At 40.2% G+C, this 23,118-nt stretch overlaps 1 protein-coding gene across 1 annotated transcript in view; it reads left to right on the forward strand.

Annotated features, from left to right (window-relative positions):
• The first annotated feature begins 211 nt into the window (after nucleotides 1–211).
• ADGB (androglobin) overlaps nucleotides 212–23,118 on the forward strand; it is a 101,204-nt gene continuing 78,297 nt past the window's right edge. The window contains exons 1-5 of the mRNA XM_087817778.1: nucleotides 212–285; nucleotides 13,648–13,807; nucleotides 15,134–15,226; nucleotides 17,789–17,860; nucleotides 19,530–19,724. Of these exons, the coding sequence (XP_087673904.1) occupies nucleotides 212–285; nucleotides 13,648–13,807; nucleotides 15,134–15,226; nucleotides 17,789–17,860; nucleotides 19,530–19,724 (594 nt within the window). The remainder of the gene's footprint in view (nucleotides 286–13,647; nucleotides 13,808–15,133; nucleotides 15,227–17,788; nucleotides 17,861–19,529; nucleotides 19,725–23,118) is intronic.

Genomic DNA, 23,118 nt, shown 5'->3' on the forward strand with positions numbered 1-23,118 from the left:
CCCACGCACCGCGCTGTCCAGCCCGCGCTCCTGCGCCGACACCCAGCCCCAGGGGCGGGGCCCTGTCCCCTGCGTTAGGTTTGCGCCTGCGCTCGGGGCTCCGAGCCGCGCGGGCGTCCGCACGACGCTTGCGCGCGGTCTCCTGGCAACGGCAGACGCGCCGCCCGCGCCGCCGAGGCGACTCCGAGCCCCGGGGAGCCCAGCCTGGGCCATGACCACCAAACAAGCCAAGAAGAGGGAGGTGCACAATATCAACTCGGCGCACAGCTCGGACAAGTCCAAGGAGTAAGGCCCCCGCCCGCCCACCCCTCCCCAGCCGCACCCCGCGGCCTTTCGCTGCTCCGGGGCTGCTTTCCTTACCAGATTCTGCCCCAGCTGCAGCTCAGCCTCGTGTCCTCTGTGGGCGCTCGGACCCGGCACCCTCGCTCCCACTCCTCCCCCATGCTCGCCTAGGGCCCCCTCCTTCCCAGCGCCCCTAGTTTCTGTGCTTCCGCTGCAGGGCTGCGCTTCCAGCCCCCCTATGTGACCCGTCCCGCCCCCTCGCCTTCAGGGGTCACTCATGCACTCAGGTTGCCCCTGAGACATCCAGCGACCCAGAGAGGGAGAGGAGAGAGGAATCTTAACTTTAAACAGAGATTCCCTAGTTTGGGTCGGCCCCAGTCCCACATCTAAAGGCCTTAGATCAGATGATATCAGACATAGATGGGTTAAAACTCTATAACCCTGTAGTTCATGTTACTAATGTTTACTCCAAAAACTGCACAGAGCCTAGCTAATGGGATCTATCTGCTTCCCTATCCTGAGGTGTCCGTGTACGGCCCTCCTTATTTTTTCCCTCTGGTCTTCTTTTTTTTCTTTAGAAATACCCAGTCACTCATAGCACAGGCTTTGGGCTATTGTTTGAACTTACAAAACTGCTAAAATGTATTCTAGCTGTGAGAGAGTGCCAGCTGCCAAACCTACCTCGGAGGGATCGCTCTGTTCTCTGGCCGTGCCTGTGGGGGTGGGGGGAGGCAGGTAGTACATTTTTTTTAACTGGATGGTCACATCTGGGGTGTCTACTTCTTCACCTCCTTCCTTGCCGAAAAAAATCCCACAGTGGACTTCTGTCCCAGTCCCTAGTATTTTCCCCTCCATGAACTCCCCTCCCAGGCGCATTTCCATGTCCCTGACTCCTGATTCTCTACTTCCTAGCTCTGTCCTCTCTCATAAGCAGGTTTCCAGCTACCTGGCAGATAATCCATTCATTTTATTAACTTAATTTTCAGATACAATATTACATACATAGGTGATTTTAGCAGGCTCACTCCCAGGCTGCATACCAATGAAAGTGAGGTTATTTCAACATTTTCTAATGGCTTCCATTCTTACAGGGCCCAAGTCCTACAAGGCCCCACATGATCAGGCCCCTGCTACTTTTCTGACTTTACCTCCCTCTTGTTTACATACTAGACTCCTCCGCCCTGGAACACCCAAGGCTTGTGCCTACCTCAGGGCCTTTGCACTTGCTGTTTTCTCTGCTGGAAAGCTCTTTCCCCCAGACTTTCAGCCTGTTTTCTCCCTCACTTCCATTAGGTGTCTACCTAAATGCCATTTTCTCACATCAGCTTCTTTGGCCAATTGGTTTAAAGTCGCAACCCACACTTTCTGCCAAAACCAAAAACCTCCCTGTTTTCCTTTGCTGCTTTATTTTTCTTCATTACTTTTTTGCTCTTTTAACATGCTAAATATTTTACTTTTTAAATATTTTTTTGTACTTATGTGTCTTCCTAATAGAATATAAGTTCTATAAAGGCAGGGACTCTTCCATTTCTATTTTATAAACCATTGAAACCTCAGCTGATTCCTGGATCATACATAGTAGACACTCAAAAATGTTTACTTAATGAATGAATGACAGTGACTAAATAGAGATTATAACATGATTGCAAAAGAATTTTTTAATATACTAAAAAAATCTTGGCCAATGATGGTTATAATTAATGCACAGTGAAGTCTCACAACTCTTGGAACTTGGGGAAAATCTTTGACTTTAAAGAGCTTATATCCTGAAAGAGATGAGATTGTTAGCTTCTATAAGAAACCAATCAAAGCAGGTACCATAAAACGCAGTACGTGGCCTGGTCCTGTGATGGTTGATAATGTCCCTGATGGTAAGATATCAACTGTTTCCTTGCCTGTGCTTCCTATTTCTTTTTGAGATGATAATGTTATTTCTAACATGTTTTTTCCCCCCAGAAAATACCTGAGTTGAATTATGTCAATAAACATGTATGTATATACGTAGGAAAATGGAAGAAAAAAGGCAAATAATAACGCCAAACCTAGGCTTTGCTAGAAACTATCTACTGAGCATTAAACATCAAATCATTAGATTTTGCTGTAGCATTACATGATAGGTTGTCAAGTTCATCATAAATCAAGTTTATCCATTTTACTGAAAAACTAATCATAGATACCAGGCTAAGTCATAGAAAAACAATAAAGTGTCACAGAGCATGGGGCCTAAGATCAAAGTCTAGCAAGGCTCCACTGTAGTTGTCATTTGAATATACTGGGGGCACATAGTAGGTTTTTATGTGCCATTGTACAACATCTGTGGCTATATATCTAATACATGCAACTAACTCTATCTAACATGGTCCTGTACAGAAGTGAAAGGAAAAGTTTTCAGGGCCTTGAAAATGGCCATCCCATAGAAACCCATTCTCCCAGAGCTGCCATTTGCAGCGTATATCTTTTATTCCCTAAAATTATGCGTCAGGTTGGGGATACGGACCATGTCTGGCTTTTGTCTAATATGTGGCTAGCACATAATAAGCAGTTACCATTTGTTTACTCGAGTTCACGGTTTGGTTCCCCAGCTTGGTTTTCACCCCGAGTCTGAGGCCCAGTTCTCCCTGCCTTTCTCATCTGATTCCCTGTTGGCAGAGTTAAGAAACTAAGATGTTACAGCTGAAGAAGAATAATCATCTATGTCCAGTTGTGACTAAATTCATAGGTGGTTATGACTTTGAGTCCCTAAGAAAAATTGTGCCAGGTAACTGAATTGTTAGTTTTACATCAGATGATCATATTTCTACTTTACTTTTTCTCTATTTCTCTGTATCAGGAGGAATAAAATCTCTGTTACAGGGTTCGCTCTGACACCACTTTTGTGATATTGGACATGTCACTTTTCTATTTTGACATTGAATTTTCTTTCTTTAAATGAAGGGCCAGCTAATTAAAATCACTCCCAATCTGACATGTTCTGTCCTCTCTCCTCTGCTTTATTTTTTCCTCCAAACTTTCATGACTTTGTAAGATTTTTTTTTTTTTTTTTTTTTTTTACCATTACTGGGTCCATAATAAGTGAGGGAATTCTTTTATAGTTAAATATTTAAAACTTTGAACTATATATGTCATAAACACAGGTGGCTTTAAATACCAAAATGATAATTTATGAAGTATAATTTGAAAACTGTCTGCATGGAATACAGGCTGGATTAAAAATAAGGGTAGCAAGAAATAGGTGGCGGTCTGAGATAACAATAACGGGGGACTCCTAATTCTGGGAGCCCTCGATGACAGTGAGGAATACTTTTAAAGGGGGGAGGTGAATGGGTGCAGAGCAGATCCTGTAAGGTGACTGTGGTCCAAGCCTATAAGAGACAGATCTTCAACCGAAGTGGTAAAATGTGCTCTGATGCCCTGGTCATGATGCCACCATGTCTGAAAAGACAAGAAATAAAAAAGTGTAGATAAAATCTATTTATTAGAGTAAATAATTTTCTAAATGCCTTGCCTTATTTATTTTGGCATTCTCTTCAGGCCTGGGACAATGTGAGTTTAATAATGTGTGTGTAATTTAGTTGAGTTGAACTGGAAACCTGGTGTGGCAGCTCGGCCATAAAACCCTCTGAGTCAGAACCAGAGAGACTCTGAAAGCCAGAGGGAAGAGGCCCATCAGTCACCCCCAGAATGTAGGGCAGTGCCTGGCATGGATTAGGGCATTGTATAAATGTTAAAATTTTTAAATATAAAAACCTAGCCAAAAAGCACTGTTTAATGATAGATGTATCCCATTAGTCTTAGTGGGGTCTGTCATCAGTTCTCTCTTTGAAATACTATTAATCTGAGCATTTGTTTAATAATTCATTAAAATCTGACACAGTGTAAGCATCATCTCTGGCAGTAAAATCTATTTTTTTAATCTTTTTTTTTTTTTTTTTTGTCACCTAGTTTTTAGTTTGTGTAGTTTTAGAAGTAATATGGTCTCAAATTTATTCTGTAGTATTTTACAGTAGAAGAAGTTAGATGGAAAATATTTAAATTTATAAACATGAAATTTCTGCATTATTACCTAAAAACATAATCAAATTTATACTTTGAAATGAATAATGTTGTTAATGCTTCTAGATGAGCAAATTATTACTGCCTCAGTCAAAAGTGACCATTTAAAAATATTTTGATTGGCTTTAATATTTATTTGACATTTCCAGGTCACAGATTATTTTAATCAAGGGATTAAATAATCTATAAACTGGTTATACCACTTAATGTGAAATAAAATTATTAAAAACTGTAACCAAGCTAGATTAAAAATATACCTTTGACATGATTTGTGTAGTTTATATAATGTGAAAGATCAAATAGAAATATTACTAATCTTTCTCACTTTCACCCTTGACAAATAGGATATGCATATGTTGTCATAAGAAGTAACCCGCCAAGGACTTTGAAATTTTATTAACATTCCTTCCCAGGGTCAGCCCAGGTCAATTAATTCCAGGTTCTGGGGCTATATCTGTGCTCATTTGTGTGGCTGGATTAACATAGGGTACATTTTTAGAGTAAACAAATATTTATATTTTGTATGGTCTTTTTCACTGGTGTCGAAATGAATGCGATAGACTGAATATTTTGTAATTATTTTTATTCCATCCGTCCGACCTGATGAATATCAAGGTTACATATATTACTTCAGTTAAAGTTCACAGAAGATCAGTGTGACCTTTCTGCCCCCATTTCCTCCCTCTCAGTCTTCAGTCCAGGGTGCGTGGCTTCCATCCACAGCTTCCATCCCTCTCAGAGGCCAGGTAAACTCAGAGCTCGGCTCTCTTCACCGTCACTCTCGGCAGCATTTGTTTCTGAGCAGCACTGCGTAGGAGGGTATTCAGAGAAGGCATCTATTGAATCCCAGGGGAGGAAATCTATCTAGGTTAGTGATCCATTAATGAAAACGGCTGTAGGTCATCAGACCTTGTGGATACACTGGCAAAAGGGGAGAAAGCAGGAAGAACTGTGAATGTTTTGCCTGCTTTTGCCCCAGGTAAGGTCAATGTCAAAAGCGAAGGTTGTGCCGCACACTCTGCCAACAGGGCCCTTTCTGCATATCGTTATAATGAATTAGAAATTGGAGCCAAAACAGTTTTGTTCTACTTTGGATCAAAGTCTAGAGGGAATTTAGGGCTGGTTTTACCATAGACAAGGAATGAGCTTATGAGGAAAATAGTTTGGAGTTGTGTAAAAAAAAAAAAAAATAGTTAATTGGAGCCTGTGTGTGCACTAGCCTCTGGATGTTGGTTCAAGTCCTCACTGATACTCATGCTCTAGCATGGCTTGCGCTTGCCCTTTATAAACATCAGCGTTGCTGCTGGAAGGTGGCAGATCCCGGGGAAGGGCAGGCGCTCAGATCCCAGCAGCCTTCCCGCACTGGGACCAGAGCAGCAGAGGCAGCTCCAGTTTGCTTGGACCTTCATGTCTCAAGAGGGTTCAGCTGCCTGCAGGGAAACACATGTCCCTCCAGCTAGACCTGTCCCGCCTTGTCCTTTCCTGGAGTTCTCCTTTCTGTCCATCTGCCCCTGTTTCATTTCCTTCTTCTCCCCCAAATTAAGTCATTCTCCAGTGGTCTTACTTTGCTTTCCTTTCCATTCTGATGGGTGATCGTGGAGACCAATCGCTCCTGACTAAGATGACTAAGTTAGCACCTGGGGGCCTGATCACGTAACTGAGCTCGAGATCCCTTGGGGGGCTCATCTGCTCCAGGTTAAATACACCCAAAGTAGCAGTTATCATTTTCTCTCCCAGGCATATGTACTGGGGAGGGCAAAGCAGGTTTACAGCTGTGGGTACGTGAAACACAGAGTTTATTCTTGTTATTGTTCATTAATTATTGTCTTACAGCTGTAAACCTACTGTAGTTGGCCTCTGTTTTCCGTGTTCATTTTAGAGAATCTTATTAGCACTCCCCTGACACCTCGAGTCTAAAGAGCAGTCATTTTTCACCTTCCCCTCTCCTCTGCCCGTCCTATAGTTGGTTTCCCTTTTGACTTTTCCTTCAAGCTGCTCCTCTGCCCTGGCTCAGCATTCATTCCCTTCCTCGATGCCTTCTAGTTTGGGCCTTCCTTAACTCCAGGAAGAAGCACTGAGAAAACATGCTAATTCCCGTGCCTTCAGTCAGTTCTTATCCAATTTACTTCATATGTAATACCGTCAGTAATCTTCTTAGCACATAGTTCCAATGACAGGATGTTCCTGCTTTGGAAAAAAAAAAAAAAAGAGAGAGAGAGAGAGATTCAGCTGTTGGGGCCCCGCCAGCTTCACTCCCTCCTGTCCTCGGTATCAGTTGATACTAACCTACGATTCACACTCTTCCACTTTCTTCCTTGGTGCCACTCGCTATCCTCTTTTTCGCTGCTCTTTTTCGGGCCAACCCCCGATTCCGTCCACGTTTTAAGACCTGCTTTGCCACGAGGCCATCATTCGATTTGCAAAGCTGGACGTGATTTTTCTGCCTCTTCTGTGCTGACAAATTGCTTCCTATTTGACTTCCCTTGAGCCCTTCCCTGTGCCTTTGAGTAAATGCACATTAGTCGTGTAATTGGAGAGTGGAAACTGAGTATTATTGATCTTTGTGCTCACACAAGCACAATTGTATTAAAATTAGATAATGTTGAACTTTTATTTTTTTATTCTATTTCTTAAATTTTATTTTATTCTTCCCATCACCATTTATCCCCCCATGACCTCTTCCACTGCCAGCCTCTCCCTTGCCCCCTGCACTCACCACACTTTTAAAGTTAAATGCCCAATTAGATAATTCTGATAAAGCCAAGAGGGTAAAAGGTCGATGTTATAACCCTGCTTTACAAATTTTTAATTTTCAGAATTTTTTAAGATGGCATTTTATTTCCTTACATACATAATAATTCTGAAGAGTGTGGCTCAGAATGCCCCTAACCCAAATTAAGTAAATTGTGTGATCCTCTTCGTATTTTGGTTACTTCAGGGTATTAGCTGACACTGCTTAAGAAGACACTCTGACCGAACACTGCAGAAATAAACTGCCTCCCACTCTGAACAAAATTATGCCCTTCCCCTGAGCAGCATGCTTGAGAAAGCAGTTGTGAAATTTCAGAACCTCATTCCACAGAAATTTTAACATCCTTACAGTGAAAATAATCTCATTAAAGAATATATAGGAGTGTGTGTGTGTGTGTGTGTGTGTGTGTGCATGTGTGTGTGCATAAGATTCTGCTGCCTTTCCCCCCCTTAAAAGTCTCTGTGACGGTCTCTCCTCCAGTGCTCTGTCCTGCAAACTCTCCTCGCCTTGGTCTCCCCCAGGCTTTCATCTCCTCCTCTGCTCAAGGAGTCTGCTGGGCTAAGCCTGGACTAACTCTCCTGCATTGGCCTCCTTCTGGTGTCCTGACACTTACAGGTTAAATTCAGCTTCTTTTCCAAAATAGACTTATAGGCTTTTAAGTTTAGACTGCCAATTCCCAGTACCTACTTGTAGATTTCATTCACTATTCTGCCCCCCAATCCATAACTACTGGTTCTTTCTGTAATTAGTTCATTGACTTTTAAAATTGAGATATAATTGACATATTACATTAGATTAGCTTCAGATGTACAACATAATGATTTGATATTTGTGTATATAGTTAAGTGATTGCCATAATAAGTTAGCATACATCATCTATAGTTAGAAAGTTGTTTTCTTGTAATGAGAACTTTTAAGATATCTTAGCAACTTTCAAATATACAATATATTATTATTAACTATAGTCAACTTGCTGTATATTATGTCCTCATGACTTACACATTTTGTAACTGGAAGTTTGTACCTTTTGACCACCCTCACCCATTTTTCCCACCCCTCACCCTCTGCCTCTGGCAACCAGCCATTCACATTTTTCAATGGCTTTCAATCACAGTAAATTCATTTCAGTCATAAATTATACATACATATGAAATCATCTTTGTCTTTGCTCACTTGTACGTGATCATTTGAAGTCTATAGCATATTTGACATTGGGCTTATTTGGCCATTATTTTATATTGTGTTTATAGCATATAGGTGAGCTACTGATCTGATCTAAGATACCTCTAATTGCTACCAGTGATATCGGCCCTTGGTTCTTGAGTGCAGCAAAGAAAGAAATAAAGCCATGAACTCTAGCACAAGAGGGAGTTTATTTAGCATGCCGAGCAAAAGTGCACTTGAAGAGAAGATTTGGGCGGACTGCTCAGAGAGCTGCCTTGGCCTTTTAGAAGAAAGTCACAGAGGCAGAAGTGAGCCAGCTGGGCTGTGTGGACTCAGGAAATAAGTTATAGAGGCAAAAGGAAGGACCTTGGAGAGAGGCTCAGGGGTGTAGCCCAGGATGAACTGCCATTGCCGTCTGCTTCCCTGGTTGCAAGTCTCCTAGGGACCCTTAGAGCTTAGGAGACAGAATGCAAAGATGTATGCCTGAAGAAAGATGGCATAGGCATGCTCTAGAGAGAGCACGTGTACTGAGTCCTTTGTCTTAAGGGTTTTTATTTGTTTTCTAAAGGCAGAAGTTTTAGGGGAGATCTCAGGGGAGGACCTCAATAGAATATTCATCAGCTATCCAAGTTTGTCCTTTCATATGTTGATTCATCAAAATAAGCATATAGGGTCAGGGTCATGGTCTCTACTGATTGGCTGGTGCTAGGGTAGGGGGTCATCACTCAATGCTGCTGGTCCTGATGTCAGCCATGGTGTAACTTCATCCAGTTTTGCTGCTTTTCTGGAGCTGAAACACAACTGAAGCCAGGATGTTATCTCTAGTTTGACCAAAACTCTGTCTCTGTGGTCAACAGACCCGAGGCTTTGTTCCTAACATTATTTGATGCTGATCAGAACCTCATTGACCTGAGGGCTTAATGCTTAAGGGAGTGGTCATGCACAGAAGAAGGGGGCAGGTGAGTCAGGGTGCTGGATCAGCCGTCTGTCTCAGTTTCCCCATTCCATTTGCCAAGGAATTTTCCTGGCTTCTTACTAGCCTGCCTCATAATAAGAGTCTTTTTAAGTGATCTTCAATATAGATGGAAACAAATTTGACATGTTACAAGGAAAGTAGGCCAATTAGTGATAAATATTAACAGCTTAAGGGAGGGAGCCAGAACATTTCCTTACACTTGACAGAATGAAGAGGAAAGCAAAACATGACCTTAGCAGGGTCCTTATTTTTTAAGAAATTAGATCTTCCTTTTTTAAAAATAGCTTTAATTTGAGCTTCCTGAATGAGGTAATTTTATCATGCTTTTAGATAGATACAAAATCATCAATTTCTTTTTATCTGTTGTACCAACACATGATTTTTCTATTAATATCATGAAAAATTTCCCCTTTTTCCTAAAAACTATCCTAGTCATCATTTTCTCATATTTTCCTACATGTTACTCAGAACAGTCCTTTACAATATATATGTTCTCAGGCTTTCTTCTCCCCAAGATGGTGGATTAAGATCTTTTTAAAAGTAACAATATCTAGAAATGCCTACGTAAAGAAAAAAATTCTCCAGAATTTAGAAATGAGGAAGTAAATGAAGGTCAGAATGGCATTGCTCTGAGTTGAGGCTGCTGCTTCTCTAGGGAAGACTGATTATTTATACCAGCCTGTGATTAGGAGTTTATTGGTACATTTGAATGCGACAAATAAGGATTCTTGGCTTGTCCCATCTTGTGGTATTACCATTTTCTGAGGTCTTCTCATAAGGACTGAGCCATGCATCAAGCAGGAACATAGTGAGGAAGCATCTCATAGAATGTGTTATGAGCCTAAGGTGGGATCCAACACACGTCCCCACATGCTATTCTCTAAAACACCACCACAAGGTACCAAGCTGCAAAGGAGTATGGGAAATGTAGGAAATGGAAAGCAGAATTGGTGAGCATCTGGTCAATCCCTACCTATATGTAAAAATTTGAAACAGTATTAATTAGAAATGATAGAAATATAACAGCATTCATTCTTTTATTTTACGTAAATAGGTGACAGAAAGACACATAGATTGCCTATGTTGTTCAGACACTCTTCCCATTGTTGGCGATGAAGGAAGTGAACAAAAAACCCAATGTTCCTGTCAGTGTAGACAATACAAACCCTACCTGTGGAAACACACAAGCACATAAATAAGGATTAGTGAGAGAATTGTCAAGTGCTGTAGAAATGAAACAATATAAAAGCATGCAGAGAGGTGAGAGTTACTATATAAGATAGGGTGTTCAAGAAAGTTCCTCCCATCCCTAATCCCAGAAGGTGACATTTGAGAGAGACCTTAACCTTCTTGTTGATAAGTACAACATTTATTTGTTTATACTTCATCTTGTTTGATCTAATAACACCATTTAGACCTGTGGCTCATTTTTGAGAACATTGCTTTTCTTGACTTCCAGGCATCACCCTCTATTATGTTTTTCTACCTCACCATTTCTTATCGCCACTGTAACATAATACCACAAACTTCATGACTTAAACAAATTGAATTTGTTATTTCGCAATTGTAGAGCTCAGAAGTGCAAAATCAGCTCACTGAGCTAACATCAGGGTGTCAACAAGGCTGTAGTCCTTTCTGGGGGCTCAAGGAAAGAGCTTTTCCAGTTTCCTTTCCCTTCCTTTGGTGTGGCCTCTTTCCTCTATCTACAAAACCCACAATTTTGCATTGGTCTGTGCATTCTTCATGAATTCATCGCCCGACTACTGTCTCCATCTACTTTTGAGGACTCGGGATTACATTGGGTCCACCAGATAATCCAAGGATAATCACTCCATTTCAGGATATCTACAAAGTCTCTTCTGTGGTGGAAAAAGAGATCCATGTATTGGATCTGGTTCTAGGGATTAGGATGTGGATTTTTTTTTGGGGGGGGGCATTATTTTGTCTACCACACTGACTGCTTTTCTCAGTTTTCTTCGTACTCTCTCTGACTTTCAACATGGAATACCAGGGCAGATATACAGCTGTATTCATAGGTCTAATATGAAAATATTTTTATAGTAGTTGGTGAGTAGCTTAACAACAACCTTACCAATAACCCTGAGCCCCAGACATTTCTGCCTCCTGCCCTGGGTCCTGACCTACCCTGAAGATCTTACGTACCTCACCCACCACTTAAAGTAAAGAATAAATGTCTGGCCTAGCTGGTAGCTTTGAGGACATGACCCAGCATTGTGACCAGGGTCCATTTAGATTGGTCAATGCTCATTCCATACCAGTTGTTCTGTATTTTGAACAGTGTCTGTGAAAGTGCCTCTTCCTCATGTGTAATTATTTTTTTTTTTGCGATTTCATTCAGTTTTAAGACTTCAAATATCATCCAGATGCTGATGACTGTCAAATTTGCACTTTTAGTTTAATTTTTTTCTCTCAAACATCAGAAGTCTATAATTACCTATTCAACATCTCCATGGATGTGTGACAAACATCTAAACCACAACTCATTCAAAAGTGAAATGCTACTTTATTTCCTATTTCCATTTTGCCTCATCCCACACTCTTATCTGGAAATATCAACTCAATCTACTTGCTCTACCTTTAAAATATATACTGGGGAGTATTTCCTGCCTCCTCTACTGTTACCGACTGATCTAAACCACTACTAGCTCTCATCTGTCATTACAAAGCCTTCTACATTGTCTTTCTAGTGTTCTTTAGACCTCTCTCAACATAGCATCAAAAGTGATTATAAAATGTTAGTCATGCCATGTTATACTTCTGCTCAAAACCCTCCTTTGGCTTCCCAGCTTGCTCAGACTGAAAACTAATGCCCTTCCTTTGGCTTAGATCACCTTTATAATCTTTGCATCTTCTGTTACCTCTCTGAAATTATCTCCCCCTACCTTCCCTTCAGCCACACTGACCTCCTTACTCTTCTTCGAATAAGCCAGGATGCTCTCTGTATCTGGAATACTCTTCCTTGCTATTTGTACTTGCTGCTCCTTGTGTCCAGAACATTCCATCCACAGATACCCACATGGCTTGATCCTTTGTTTCCTCTCACTATTTATGTAAATACTATCTTGTTATAGAGCACTTTCCTTGACCACTGTAATAAAACGTGTGAACCTTAACTCTTCAATTCCCTCATCCTGTTTTGTAGTTTCCCTTAACATTTTCTACTTTCTAATATACTATATATTTTACTTAATTTATGCTGTTTATTTTGTGTCTCCACCCACTAGGATATGATCTGCATAAGGGTAGATGATTTTAGTCTGGTTTGTTTATTGCTTATCCCAGGGTCTAGAGCAGGGTTCTAACCTCATGTGTAGTTAAAACTTGAAAGATTAAACAAGATGCCTAGTTTAGACTTTAGAATTCATAAAAATAGGAAGTCAAGGTTTAGAGATATGAAACTTATATACTAACAATGAGAGTATAAAATGAGTTCAACTTTTCTGTAGAAAAGTGATCAAAATATATCACAAGCTTTAAATATGCATATATTTGGGTAGAGTGTCTTTATTAAAAGCCATCCTAAGGAAACTGTGAATAATGCATGCCAATATTTAGCAACAAAATAGCCATGGCAGTCTTGTTTTTAATAGTGAAAAAAAAATTAAATCAAAACCCTCAAATTTCCAAAATAGAAGCTTAGTTAAATGGAAGGCAGTATATTATGCCATCATTAAGTTCATATTTAGATAAATACTGACATAGGAACTATTAACAATATACTGGTAAGTGGATAAAAGCAGTGGATAAAGAGTATGCTTGGCTACCTGTTCAGGACCCTGCTCCCTGTGGCAGGAGCTTTTGTCTCTCCCTTCCTTCAATAAACTTTTGCTTTCCCTTAGGAAAAAAAAAAGTGTGCTGACTGATGTCATCTTTGAAGAAGAGAGGTATATGCTTGCATACTAACCTGAGAAAATAGACAGTTGTTATCGTGGTTTCTAGAATGGATTAGAGACGCCTTCTTATTTGTCTGATTTGTATTTAAAATTTTCTTTTAAAACAACGATCACATAACACTTTAAAACTGGGAAAAATCGAAATTACATTTGGACTGATCTTCAAAAAGCTATTAGTATTATACAGGTAAAGGATTTTCTTTAAGTGGGAATCATATATAAATGTTCCCCTACCTAGCATCTTATATGTTTACGATGAATGTCCTGCCTTCCTAAGTAGGGACTGACGCACGGAGCTTATTTATGAAATGGTCTGTCTGGGATATTTCAGCCTTTAGAACCCGGGCATGTGGGAGCTACCTTGCCCTTCCAGGTTTCACCGCACTGCAACATGTATCCGACACGACTGCTGACAGGAGAATTAAACTTATTACACTGCGGGGCGATGGGTGTAGCATTTCGCCCGGAGGCGTGCATCCCGCTGACGCCCCGCCCTCTGTCCGCAGCCAGTACCTCCTGGGCAGCAACGCGCAGGCCTCGGCCGAGCAGAGGAAGGGCAGGTTCCCCATCTGGCCGGAGTGGAGCGAGGTCGACATAAACGCAGAGAAGTGGGACGCGGGCAAGACTGGAAAAGAGAAGGACAAGACGGCCAAGAGCCCCGTATTTGTAAGTGAACCGGGCGGCGCCCGCCTGGGCCTCCGTTGAACCTGCCGCGGAACCAGGGGTGGGAACCGGGCGCTCGCCTTCCCCGCAGGGAGCCCGTCTCCCCCGGCTGTCTTCCCAGGCCTGCGTCCTGGGAACAGGCCAGAGGTTCTTCAGTGGAAGGGTGGTAAGCAAACAAATACCCATACCGTGAACTATAAGCAAAACAAACTACCGATACATACAACAGCTTGGATGAAATGAACCTCCAGGGAACTAGGCTGAGAGGGGATCAAAACCAATCCAAAAGGCTACATACTATATGATTTCATTCATGTAGCGTTATTGAAATGGCAAAACTATAGATACAGGGCCCAGAGGAGTGCCTGCCAGGTGGCAGGGCTTAAGCACAGAGCCGGGAGTTTAGGGTAGGTATGGCTGTAAAAGGCACAGGAAGCGTCCTTGTGTTGATGAAACTGCTCCGTATGTTGACTGTGTTAATGTCTGTATCTTGGTTGTGACCCTGTAGTATAGTCTGGCAAGATGTTAACCTTTGGGAAAAGAGAAAGCAGGAACTCTCTTTGTACTATTTTATACAATGGGCTGTGAATGTATAATCTCAAAATAACAAATTTAATTAAAACAATAAATGAAAGTCTAATCAAAGATACAAATTTCATTTACATATTAACTTGTTTATGGGTTCTAACAGTTGACAAGTAAGTTTGTTCAATCTCCCCCATTTAGGTAAAAGAAACAGTATTTTCAGTGGAAATAAGTCCATATCTGGACAATCCAAAATTGTTTTCCTAAAAGGGACATCTGTAATATTTTAAACAAAAATAAAATTAAAAAACACACACACACAAAAACAAACAAAATTGTTTTCCCTCCATATCTAGTTCACGTTCCCAAACAGCACATGCTTGCTTGTACTTTTTCTTCTCCAATCAAAATGCTACTCAACCGTCAATCAAGGTTTCATTAATTAAATACAATGTCATTAACTTCAGCATTTTCCAAATACTTCATCTTAGAACTAGCTCTGAGAACAAACATACCCAGTGCTCTATAAATGCCTATTTACTGATCTATGCATTTATTAATTTTTATTAAGATCGAGTTGTTTTTATTTTAATAAAACCATATGGAGATAAAACTCAGTATATCTTTTTTTTAAATTTATCTTCATTGTTGAAAGTATTACAGATGCCTCCTTTTTTCCCCCATTGATCCCCTCCACCCGGCATCCACCCACCTCCAAACCTTCCCCATACCAATGTCTGTGTCCATAGGTTGTGCAGATAAGCATATAAGTTCTTTGACTAATCTCAATATATCTTTACGTAGCATTTTTTTGAAGACCCTGAAGGCAAGATTGAATTACCACCATCACTGAAAGTTTATTCCTGGAAACGTCCACAGGATTTTTTAATTAATAAGGTAAGAAGTATTTTTATTATTAGGCAAAATACATATTAATGATGGGATATAAAATGCTAATTATGAAACTCTGCATTTTTTTAAACAATTTAACGTATTTTTTCCTGTGGTATACAGTAATAAGTAATTACATTTTGGTATTTAAATGATAATTAAATGTTTATCAGTACAGTTGAATATTGAAATTTTGTTTAGAGCCTGGCTTTCTTTTCCTTCTCTCCATGGGGTCAAATTATGGGGATTGTTAAGCATTTTCCAAGGGCCACCTCCACTCCTGGACCCTGTGCCCAGCCACCTGAGTCATACCAACTGGGACATCACCTGAGAAAACTTTGTTTTAAATAGCTCTTATGTACATTAAACTTTAGACCCACTGGTCTATCTTCCTAATAGCTATGTTCATTTAAATATATTTGGTGTTTCCAAGGGCTTAATTATCATTAATGCCTTTTCCCCTTCTTGGATCTTTTATTATGTTCAATTAATGCATAGAAAATCACTAGGCTTAATTGGTTCCTAGTTAGCTAGTCAAATGGTTATAACGGAGCTGATTCTCCCATATATCATGGAATCCACTGAATCTCTGTTTCTACACAAAGTGATTTCATCCCTGAAAGTTTTATCCTTTGTAAGCACTGCTACGAATGCAAGAAAATACAGTTTATCCACCGTATTCTTCAATTACTGTTACTAGTTGAGAAAGTCAGATAATCCTAAATTTAAAAACACTAAAATGAAAAATAGACACATCTCTCTTCATCAGAGTATTTATGGCAAGTCTGCTTGTAAGACAATTTAAATACGAGAAATCAAATACACGTGAAGCATGCCTTTAAATTACTTACAATGTTAGGTATCAATGACATAAAGAATACCAATTTATGGTGTTAATATAATGCACTTAGTATCAATGTATTGTTAATAATATTCAAGCTCTGTTCAGTTTAGGTGCAGAGTGTGCGTTCCATGCAGATAAGGGATATGAATTCCAGGAAATGGGAGTGTCATAAATTCGAATAAGTAGAAAAGGTTTATGAACCATGTTTTTTCTTTTTAGCGTAGCTTAATTCTCAGAGACACACTTATGCTAAAAATAAGTTTACTCGTCATTGTTGAGGATATTTCCACTAACATTTATCATAATATTGCCATCCATCTACCTCTACTCTCACTGCTCACTGCCTCCTCCTCTGGCTCCATCGTGTTGGTGTATGAATAGGAACAGCCAGAACTGGAAGTGCAGCTGGCTAGGAAAGCCTTAGGATAGTGTTTTCAAGTTTTCATGTCTAGGTACACAGTGATAAATACATCTTACATTGAGACTCATTAAATATAGACATATATAAAGTTTAGACAAAAATTCCGCAAAATAGTAAAGGCCTTTCTATGTAAGATTTACTCTGTTCTAGTTTGTCCCAATAGATGATAGATAGATGATAGATGATAGATAGATAGATAGATAGATAGATAGATAGATAGATAGATAGATAGATAGATAGATAGATAGATGATAGATAGATGATAGATAGATGATAGATAGATGATAGATAGATAGATAGATGATAGATAGATAGATATAGATAGATGATAGATAGATGATAGAACACACACACACAGCTGACTCATTAAACTGATTTCATAAATCAGTAAATAATTGCAATCCGCGATTTAAAAAGCACAGCCTAGAAACATACCCCAGGACACTCTAAGCAAAAGGTGGAGTCAGAGGACATGATTTAAGTCATGATTTAAGTCAGAGAGAAGCTAAGTTATTCAACAACGTAAAGGCCCCGATTTGAGATATCAGAGTCCACACGGGCCATTCTTCACCAGGAAGGTTAGCGAGCCCTGATCACAGAGTGGGGGAGCGGATCTGTTTATTTCTAAGAACCAGATATTGGTGGCCAAGGCCCTTAACTATTGATTATACTAAACAGCTGTAAGGTGTCTGAAGGTTTATCTTGCCCAGGTACAGGCAAAGGGGATGGAGATGCTGAAACATCATCGCCTTAGTGTTTGTGTCTTTTACAAATGGTTAGTTCCTCCTTTTCATTTGTCAGCATATGTCTATTAAGTCAACCCTTCAAATTTGAGGTATCCAATACTTTTTTAATCTCTAATGAATGAATGGATTAATTATAATCAATTATAATTAACATTTAGTTAATACATTTTAAAGTGGGGCAGGAATTTAGAAAGCTGTCACAGTTGATATTTTTTTTATCCAGGATGAAGATATTTTTTTAGCTACCAGATATTAACTGAGCATCAGTTTTAACTTGAGTGGTTAATTTAAATTTCAGATCACAATTTTAAACTCTCAGTTTATGCATGTTGAGTTTATCTGCATGCATCATATCGTATAACATTGTATTTGTATGTTAAAATATTGTATTTTTATAGGCATTATATTATTAAATTAATGTCACCTACACCTGTAACAGGAATAATGTGCTTACTTTTTACTTCTGATGTCTCTGGTTGTGAGAAATGAAATCAGATGAGCTACATTTCCTTTATTATCCTAAGGAATAATAGCTTCTTTACAATTTTTTATTTCAGGTTCCAGTAGTTGTGAAGGATGAAACCCAGTTTGACTTGTTTTCAGTAAATGAACACTTACTCTGCAGTGAGGTATGTAGGAAGCGTGAACTAAAGCCTCGATGCAAAATGCCTTCCGGACCTGCTCCAACAACTCCCAGTCTCACTTCTCCCTTGCTCACCTTTAAGTTTTGGTATAACTGAGCATTTAATACACAGGACATTCAGAGGGAAAGAGAAGGTCCTTTGAGTTTAGCATACTAATTGTGGGAGAATGTTAGTATCAGTATTGCTTGTTCCCCTCTTCTGCCCAGGGGACCAGCTTCTCACAGTCTAGGCGTTTCTCCTCCAGATCCAAGTGCCTAGCAAATGACTTAAAGTTGCTCTCCAAGAGTTGGGTGTTATATTATTTGACTTGCTGATGTAGGGGAAATGATAGGGTGCAGCTTGCTTGCAACACCGCCTCTGAACAAGCCAGATATTCAGCACAGCGTCCTACTTCGTGTGGGCATGCACTTCCCCATGCCCCACCCTGGCTGTTATCCATCAGAAGCAGACTCGTTCCACTTCCCCAAAGTAGTTATTTCAGACATGGGGGATTTTTGCTTCTTTCCTTTTAAGAACAGTTAGAGGAGTGGAACATAGTCATTACTGATTTGAACCCTTTGTCTTTCTTATGTTTAATATCTTCACCAACATCAGCACAACATGATCTGCAGATTTATGGATCCTAAACACAGATAGACTTTAGACTTTTTATTTTTCAAGGGAAGAAAAGTATAAAATAATAGATAGTATTTTCAGATACACAAGAGGATATTTAATTGGCCTTTTTTCAACTTAACCAAAATTTTAAAAAGCTCCTAGATAAAGCAAATTAAGAAAAATGTAAATCCTATGAGGTCAGTCTTAAGTATTTAATCTCTGCACACTCCAGGTAGTAAAACACAAGATGAATATTTCAGAAAAGCCAGTACTCATGGGGGTAATAATGGCTTTACTTAACACCCACTGTGACCTAGAGATTTCCTACGCATTGTTTCTATTACTCACAAAGAATACTGAGAAATAGATAGCTTAACGTACATTTAAAAGATGAAAAGCTGAAATTTAGAGAGGCTGAAGTGACTTGCCCGGGAACAGAGGGGTCTGTCTTTCTACTCTAAAGCTCAGGTCCCCACAGTGCTTTCCTGCAAGTTTTAGCAATGCAAGTGGAAGTTTTACTTGGAGCATTTCTGCACCTATAGATCAACACATAAAATATGAATTTAGAGCATATTTAAGTGTGTGTGCAATCTTTAAAATTTTCACGTCTTATTCCTTGTCTAATTGGTTCTATTGACCAAAAAAAAAATCATTTTTTTCATCAAACTTCTCAAAATTTACAGAAGAGTAGCTCCCTCATTTATAAAAAGTTAACTCCGAAGTAAATCATTGTTTTTAGAAGCATTCAGTTCCCCCCTCCCCACCCCTCACAGAATTCAAATGAAGGTCTATGTCAAATGGAGGTCATTGGCTGTTTACTCTGGAAGACAGCTTATAGCTAAGAGTGTGTTTAATATTACACGTTTTAGCCTGTAATATGACATTATTTCCTGAAAACATAGGCAAGATCTATGACTTTATTTTGCAGGTCAGAAATCAAAATGTGAACACATTACCTATAGAATTTAATAGGTAGATTTTCAACTGATTTCCCCCTTAAATTACAGTGCCAACAGCTAAAAAATAACTAATTAACACTGGTGGTTTTTGTCTCTAGCTGATGAGATGGATCATCAGCGAAATCTATGCAGTGTGGAAGATATTCAACGATAATTTTAAAGGGACTACAGGGGAATCTCCTCTTCTCATCTGGAAGCCCTGGGAACACATATACTCTCTCTGCAAAGCTGTGAAGGGCCACATTCCTTTGTTCAATAGCTATGGAAAGTATGTTGTGAAACTTTACTGGATGGTAAGTTCATGTTCATGTGCATTAAAATTCATCTGTCCTTAATATTGAAACATATTTGCCTTAGAGGCTGATACCTAGGCCAATACAAAATAATGCGGTTTATGCAGGATATCAGTCAGGTAGCTACTAGGGGGAAATGTCCTGTGTATGTAATTTGGGATTAATAAGCAACACAGTTGTTTCTCCTGTGATACTGGTTCCCTCTGCTTTTTAAACTGGTGCCCCCGGGCCAGGCAGGTGCAGCCCTGCGGTCTCTCCCTCAGGCCGGCGGGCTGTGCAGGCAGGTGGGTGCACAAGGCTCGCTCCCTCCCCCTTTTCTCCGTGATGGGCTGTTGGGGTCATGAGTAGGCAGAAGTACTTGCTCATGGCCCGCTCCTTCTCTCCTGGCATTTCCTGCTGCTGAGGGACTGATCCCATCCGTTTTTTGTCCTAAACTTGAGATTTATTTTCATGTTAAGAAATATTACACCCACACAGAAGCTTTTACCTCTGCCTAAAAAGAAGCAAATGGGATAGTAAGAAGTACAAATAGAGACACAAAAACCCCCTCGGTTAACATGGCAAAGTAGACTCACGGCACATTTAGCAATGCTCGTAGATTCGACACCTTTGGGTTGTTAGTGATGGGATGCTCTTTCTGAAGGCCCAGAGTCACAGGCAAGATCAGCTGCATGGTCTGCAGACACTCCTTGTTCAAAAATTTTAGGAATTTCAAGACAGTGATAGCAGCACTTTAAACCAAGTATGAGGTCCTCCTGAGCTTGGGGTCTTGTGTGAAAGGCCATGTACCCGTGAAGCTGGTCCTAGTCACTGAGAATGCTCTTGAACATTTGAAGGAGTGGGCAGAGTATAAACAGTTAACCATTCCATTCTATATGTCTAAGAACATGACTTTTTCCTTAATGAGCCCAAGCCATCCGTCTTGCTGGGGCAGGGAACGGTGAAAGACCAATGCTTGGGAATACATAGGATCATCACAGCGGGAAGGTGAAAGCAAAGAAGGTAATCTTAGCCTCTGTTTTCCAAAATAGAATTTCGGGGTTTTTTTTTTTTTTTTTTTTTTATATTCACAGCAAGACAATAGAACTTGAAAGTCAAAATGTTATTAGAAGAGAAAATAAATTCTTAAATCCCTTTATCTTCTTTATCAACCAGGAGGCAGATCTAGCAGACTAGACTTCAGAGTTTTAAATGTGTGCAGAGGCGTGAGAGGGAGGCTATGGCACTGGGAAAGCGGGTGCCTCGTAGGTAGAGGTTAGGGATGACAGAAAGAAGGGAAATGTCGGAAGGGCGAGGAGGTCAGATGTCTGGGAATTTGGTCCCCACTCCCGCACATTCACCTAAATCCGAATCGAGATGGAGTTCAAAGTTATTAAGAATTTCAAAACAGCATCAGCAAAGAATGAAACCAACTGTATTAGTTTCAATCTCTCTGTCTCTCTCCCTGCTTCCTGGCATCCTTCCTTCTTTTCAAATTTCCTTCGAGACGGGTCAAAATTTATTAACACTATATTCCATTTTGCAAAGAAAATGTGATTTAATTCTCTTTAACTATACTGGTTTCTGACAAGCCCAAACCTACTTGGATTCAGAAATTTTAAAAAAAGAAAAGAAAAAGATATTTAGTCCAACTTGGAAATCTCAAACCGATCCAATCATTCAACCTGTCTCTTTAGATAACATAGTCCTCGAGGGAAGAGGGCTGGGCAGGTGGCAGTCAGACAAAGCTGGCTCTGTTTCTTCATTGCCCTCATCTAAGGAGTGGCTTGTGGGGATGCTGCCAGACTGCTGAGCACCGAAACATAACTGGTTCCATATGGATTGTTTTGGCAGGCGGCTGGCTGGCACTCAGTGCTGAAGTGCATGGTCATGGTCTTGCTCACTGACACCGAGAGAAAGCTTTGCTGGCCCTCAGCATTTCTAGACCCATTGTTGGGCCACATGAGCCCCTCAGGGTCCCTTGTACATAGGCAAAGGGTCCACATTTCTCAAGATAATAGATAAGAAAACAGGTCATGGACAAAGAAGATAAAATGTGGTAAATTATGTGAAAGAACCTAGCAAAGATCCTGAGGCTCTCAACACTGTTAGTTTCCTTCTTCGATTTAGTCTTTCCCCCCTTCTCTCTTCCCATTGCTGCCTCCTACTGTAGAAGAAAAGGGGTCAGGTCATTTCTTTTCCTGGCCCTTGGTCGAGCCGGGAAAAAGCCCATGATGAGCTAACCGGACGTTCACTCACCCAACAGTGGCCCTGGAGGGAGGGTGTGAAGAGGGAGAGGTATTGGGTGACCGCCGGCCATGCTCTGCACGGTTCTTTCTGCAGTTTGGCCTTGTTGGGGTCTCTGTGCCCAAACTTGCTAAGTGTCTGTCCTGTTTTAATGCTCAGTCCTCCAATATCCCACCCAGGTGTCAGGGCTGAGTCGATGCCTATGTGCACGGTAGGTGTAGTAAAGAATCAGAGTGAGTACTTTCTCACAAAATAAAGTATATTATGTTTTTTTTCTCTTTTTGACCCTTTTCAGACATACACAATTTAATTTTTGATTTTTTTTCCTTCCAATTCTAGTTCCGTGTTTAATGTCTATCCTTTGATTTTCACTGCAGATATTTAAGAAACACATTCATAAAAATATGCTTTGTTTCCTTGTTCTGCTTAATTCAGTATAAGACACTGGAGGCACATCTTCTGCCCAGTATTGACTTTCCTTCCCCTGTCACATCTTGTCCCCCTTGAGTCTCCTCACTGCTCCCCCTTCAATTTATTGATGCTTTTTTACCTTTTGTCCTGATTGGACATGGATTTCCCTTCTCTGCCTTGTTATATAGATTCCTCTCCCTTTCCTCTTGTCCCCATGAAGCATTTACCTTAATCACTCCTTAGAGGCAAACCTTCCTCTCAGAGCCTCTCTACATGACATTTAAAGTTCAGATTTTCACAGCAGTTTTTCCCATAAAACTATTCCCATTATTTCCAGTTTGAATCTCAGTAAACAGCATCAAGGCTCTTTGACATCTGCCAGACTAGAAGGTACCGCGTAGCGTAAAGAACAGCATCGTAAAACAGCACAGATAATACTGCTACTGGGGCACAGTCTTGCCAGGTACTTCCCAATGGCAGCGTTTTTTGGCTCCTTGAAAAAAACAAATTAAGTCATTGCTTCCACTCGAAATATGCATTGTTCTTGGCAGCCTTTCTCTGATGGTCCCAATGCTTTCATCTGTCTCTGAATCAGAACAGAAAACACACACATTGGAACCAATAATTTTCCTGCCATCAAGCTATTGATATAAAAAAAGTATTAGTTTTGTTTCTGATTAAATCTTGTACTTTTTAAGGACAATACTGTTGTAGAATTCAGAGTTTCTTTTTTTAGTTGATTTTTAGAGAAAGAGAA

The sequence above is a fragment of the Miniopterus natalensis genome, chromosome 5 (assembly GCF_054644295.1).
Source record: "Miniopterus natalensis isolate mMinNat1 chromosome 5, mMinNat1.hap1, whole genome shotgun sequence".
NCBI lineage: Eukaryota > Metazoa > Chordata > Mammalia > Chiroptera > Miniopteridae > Miniopterus > Miniopterus natalensis.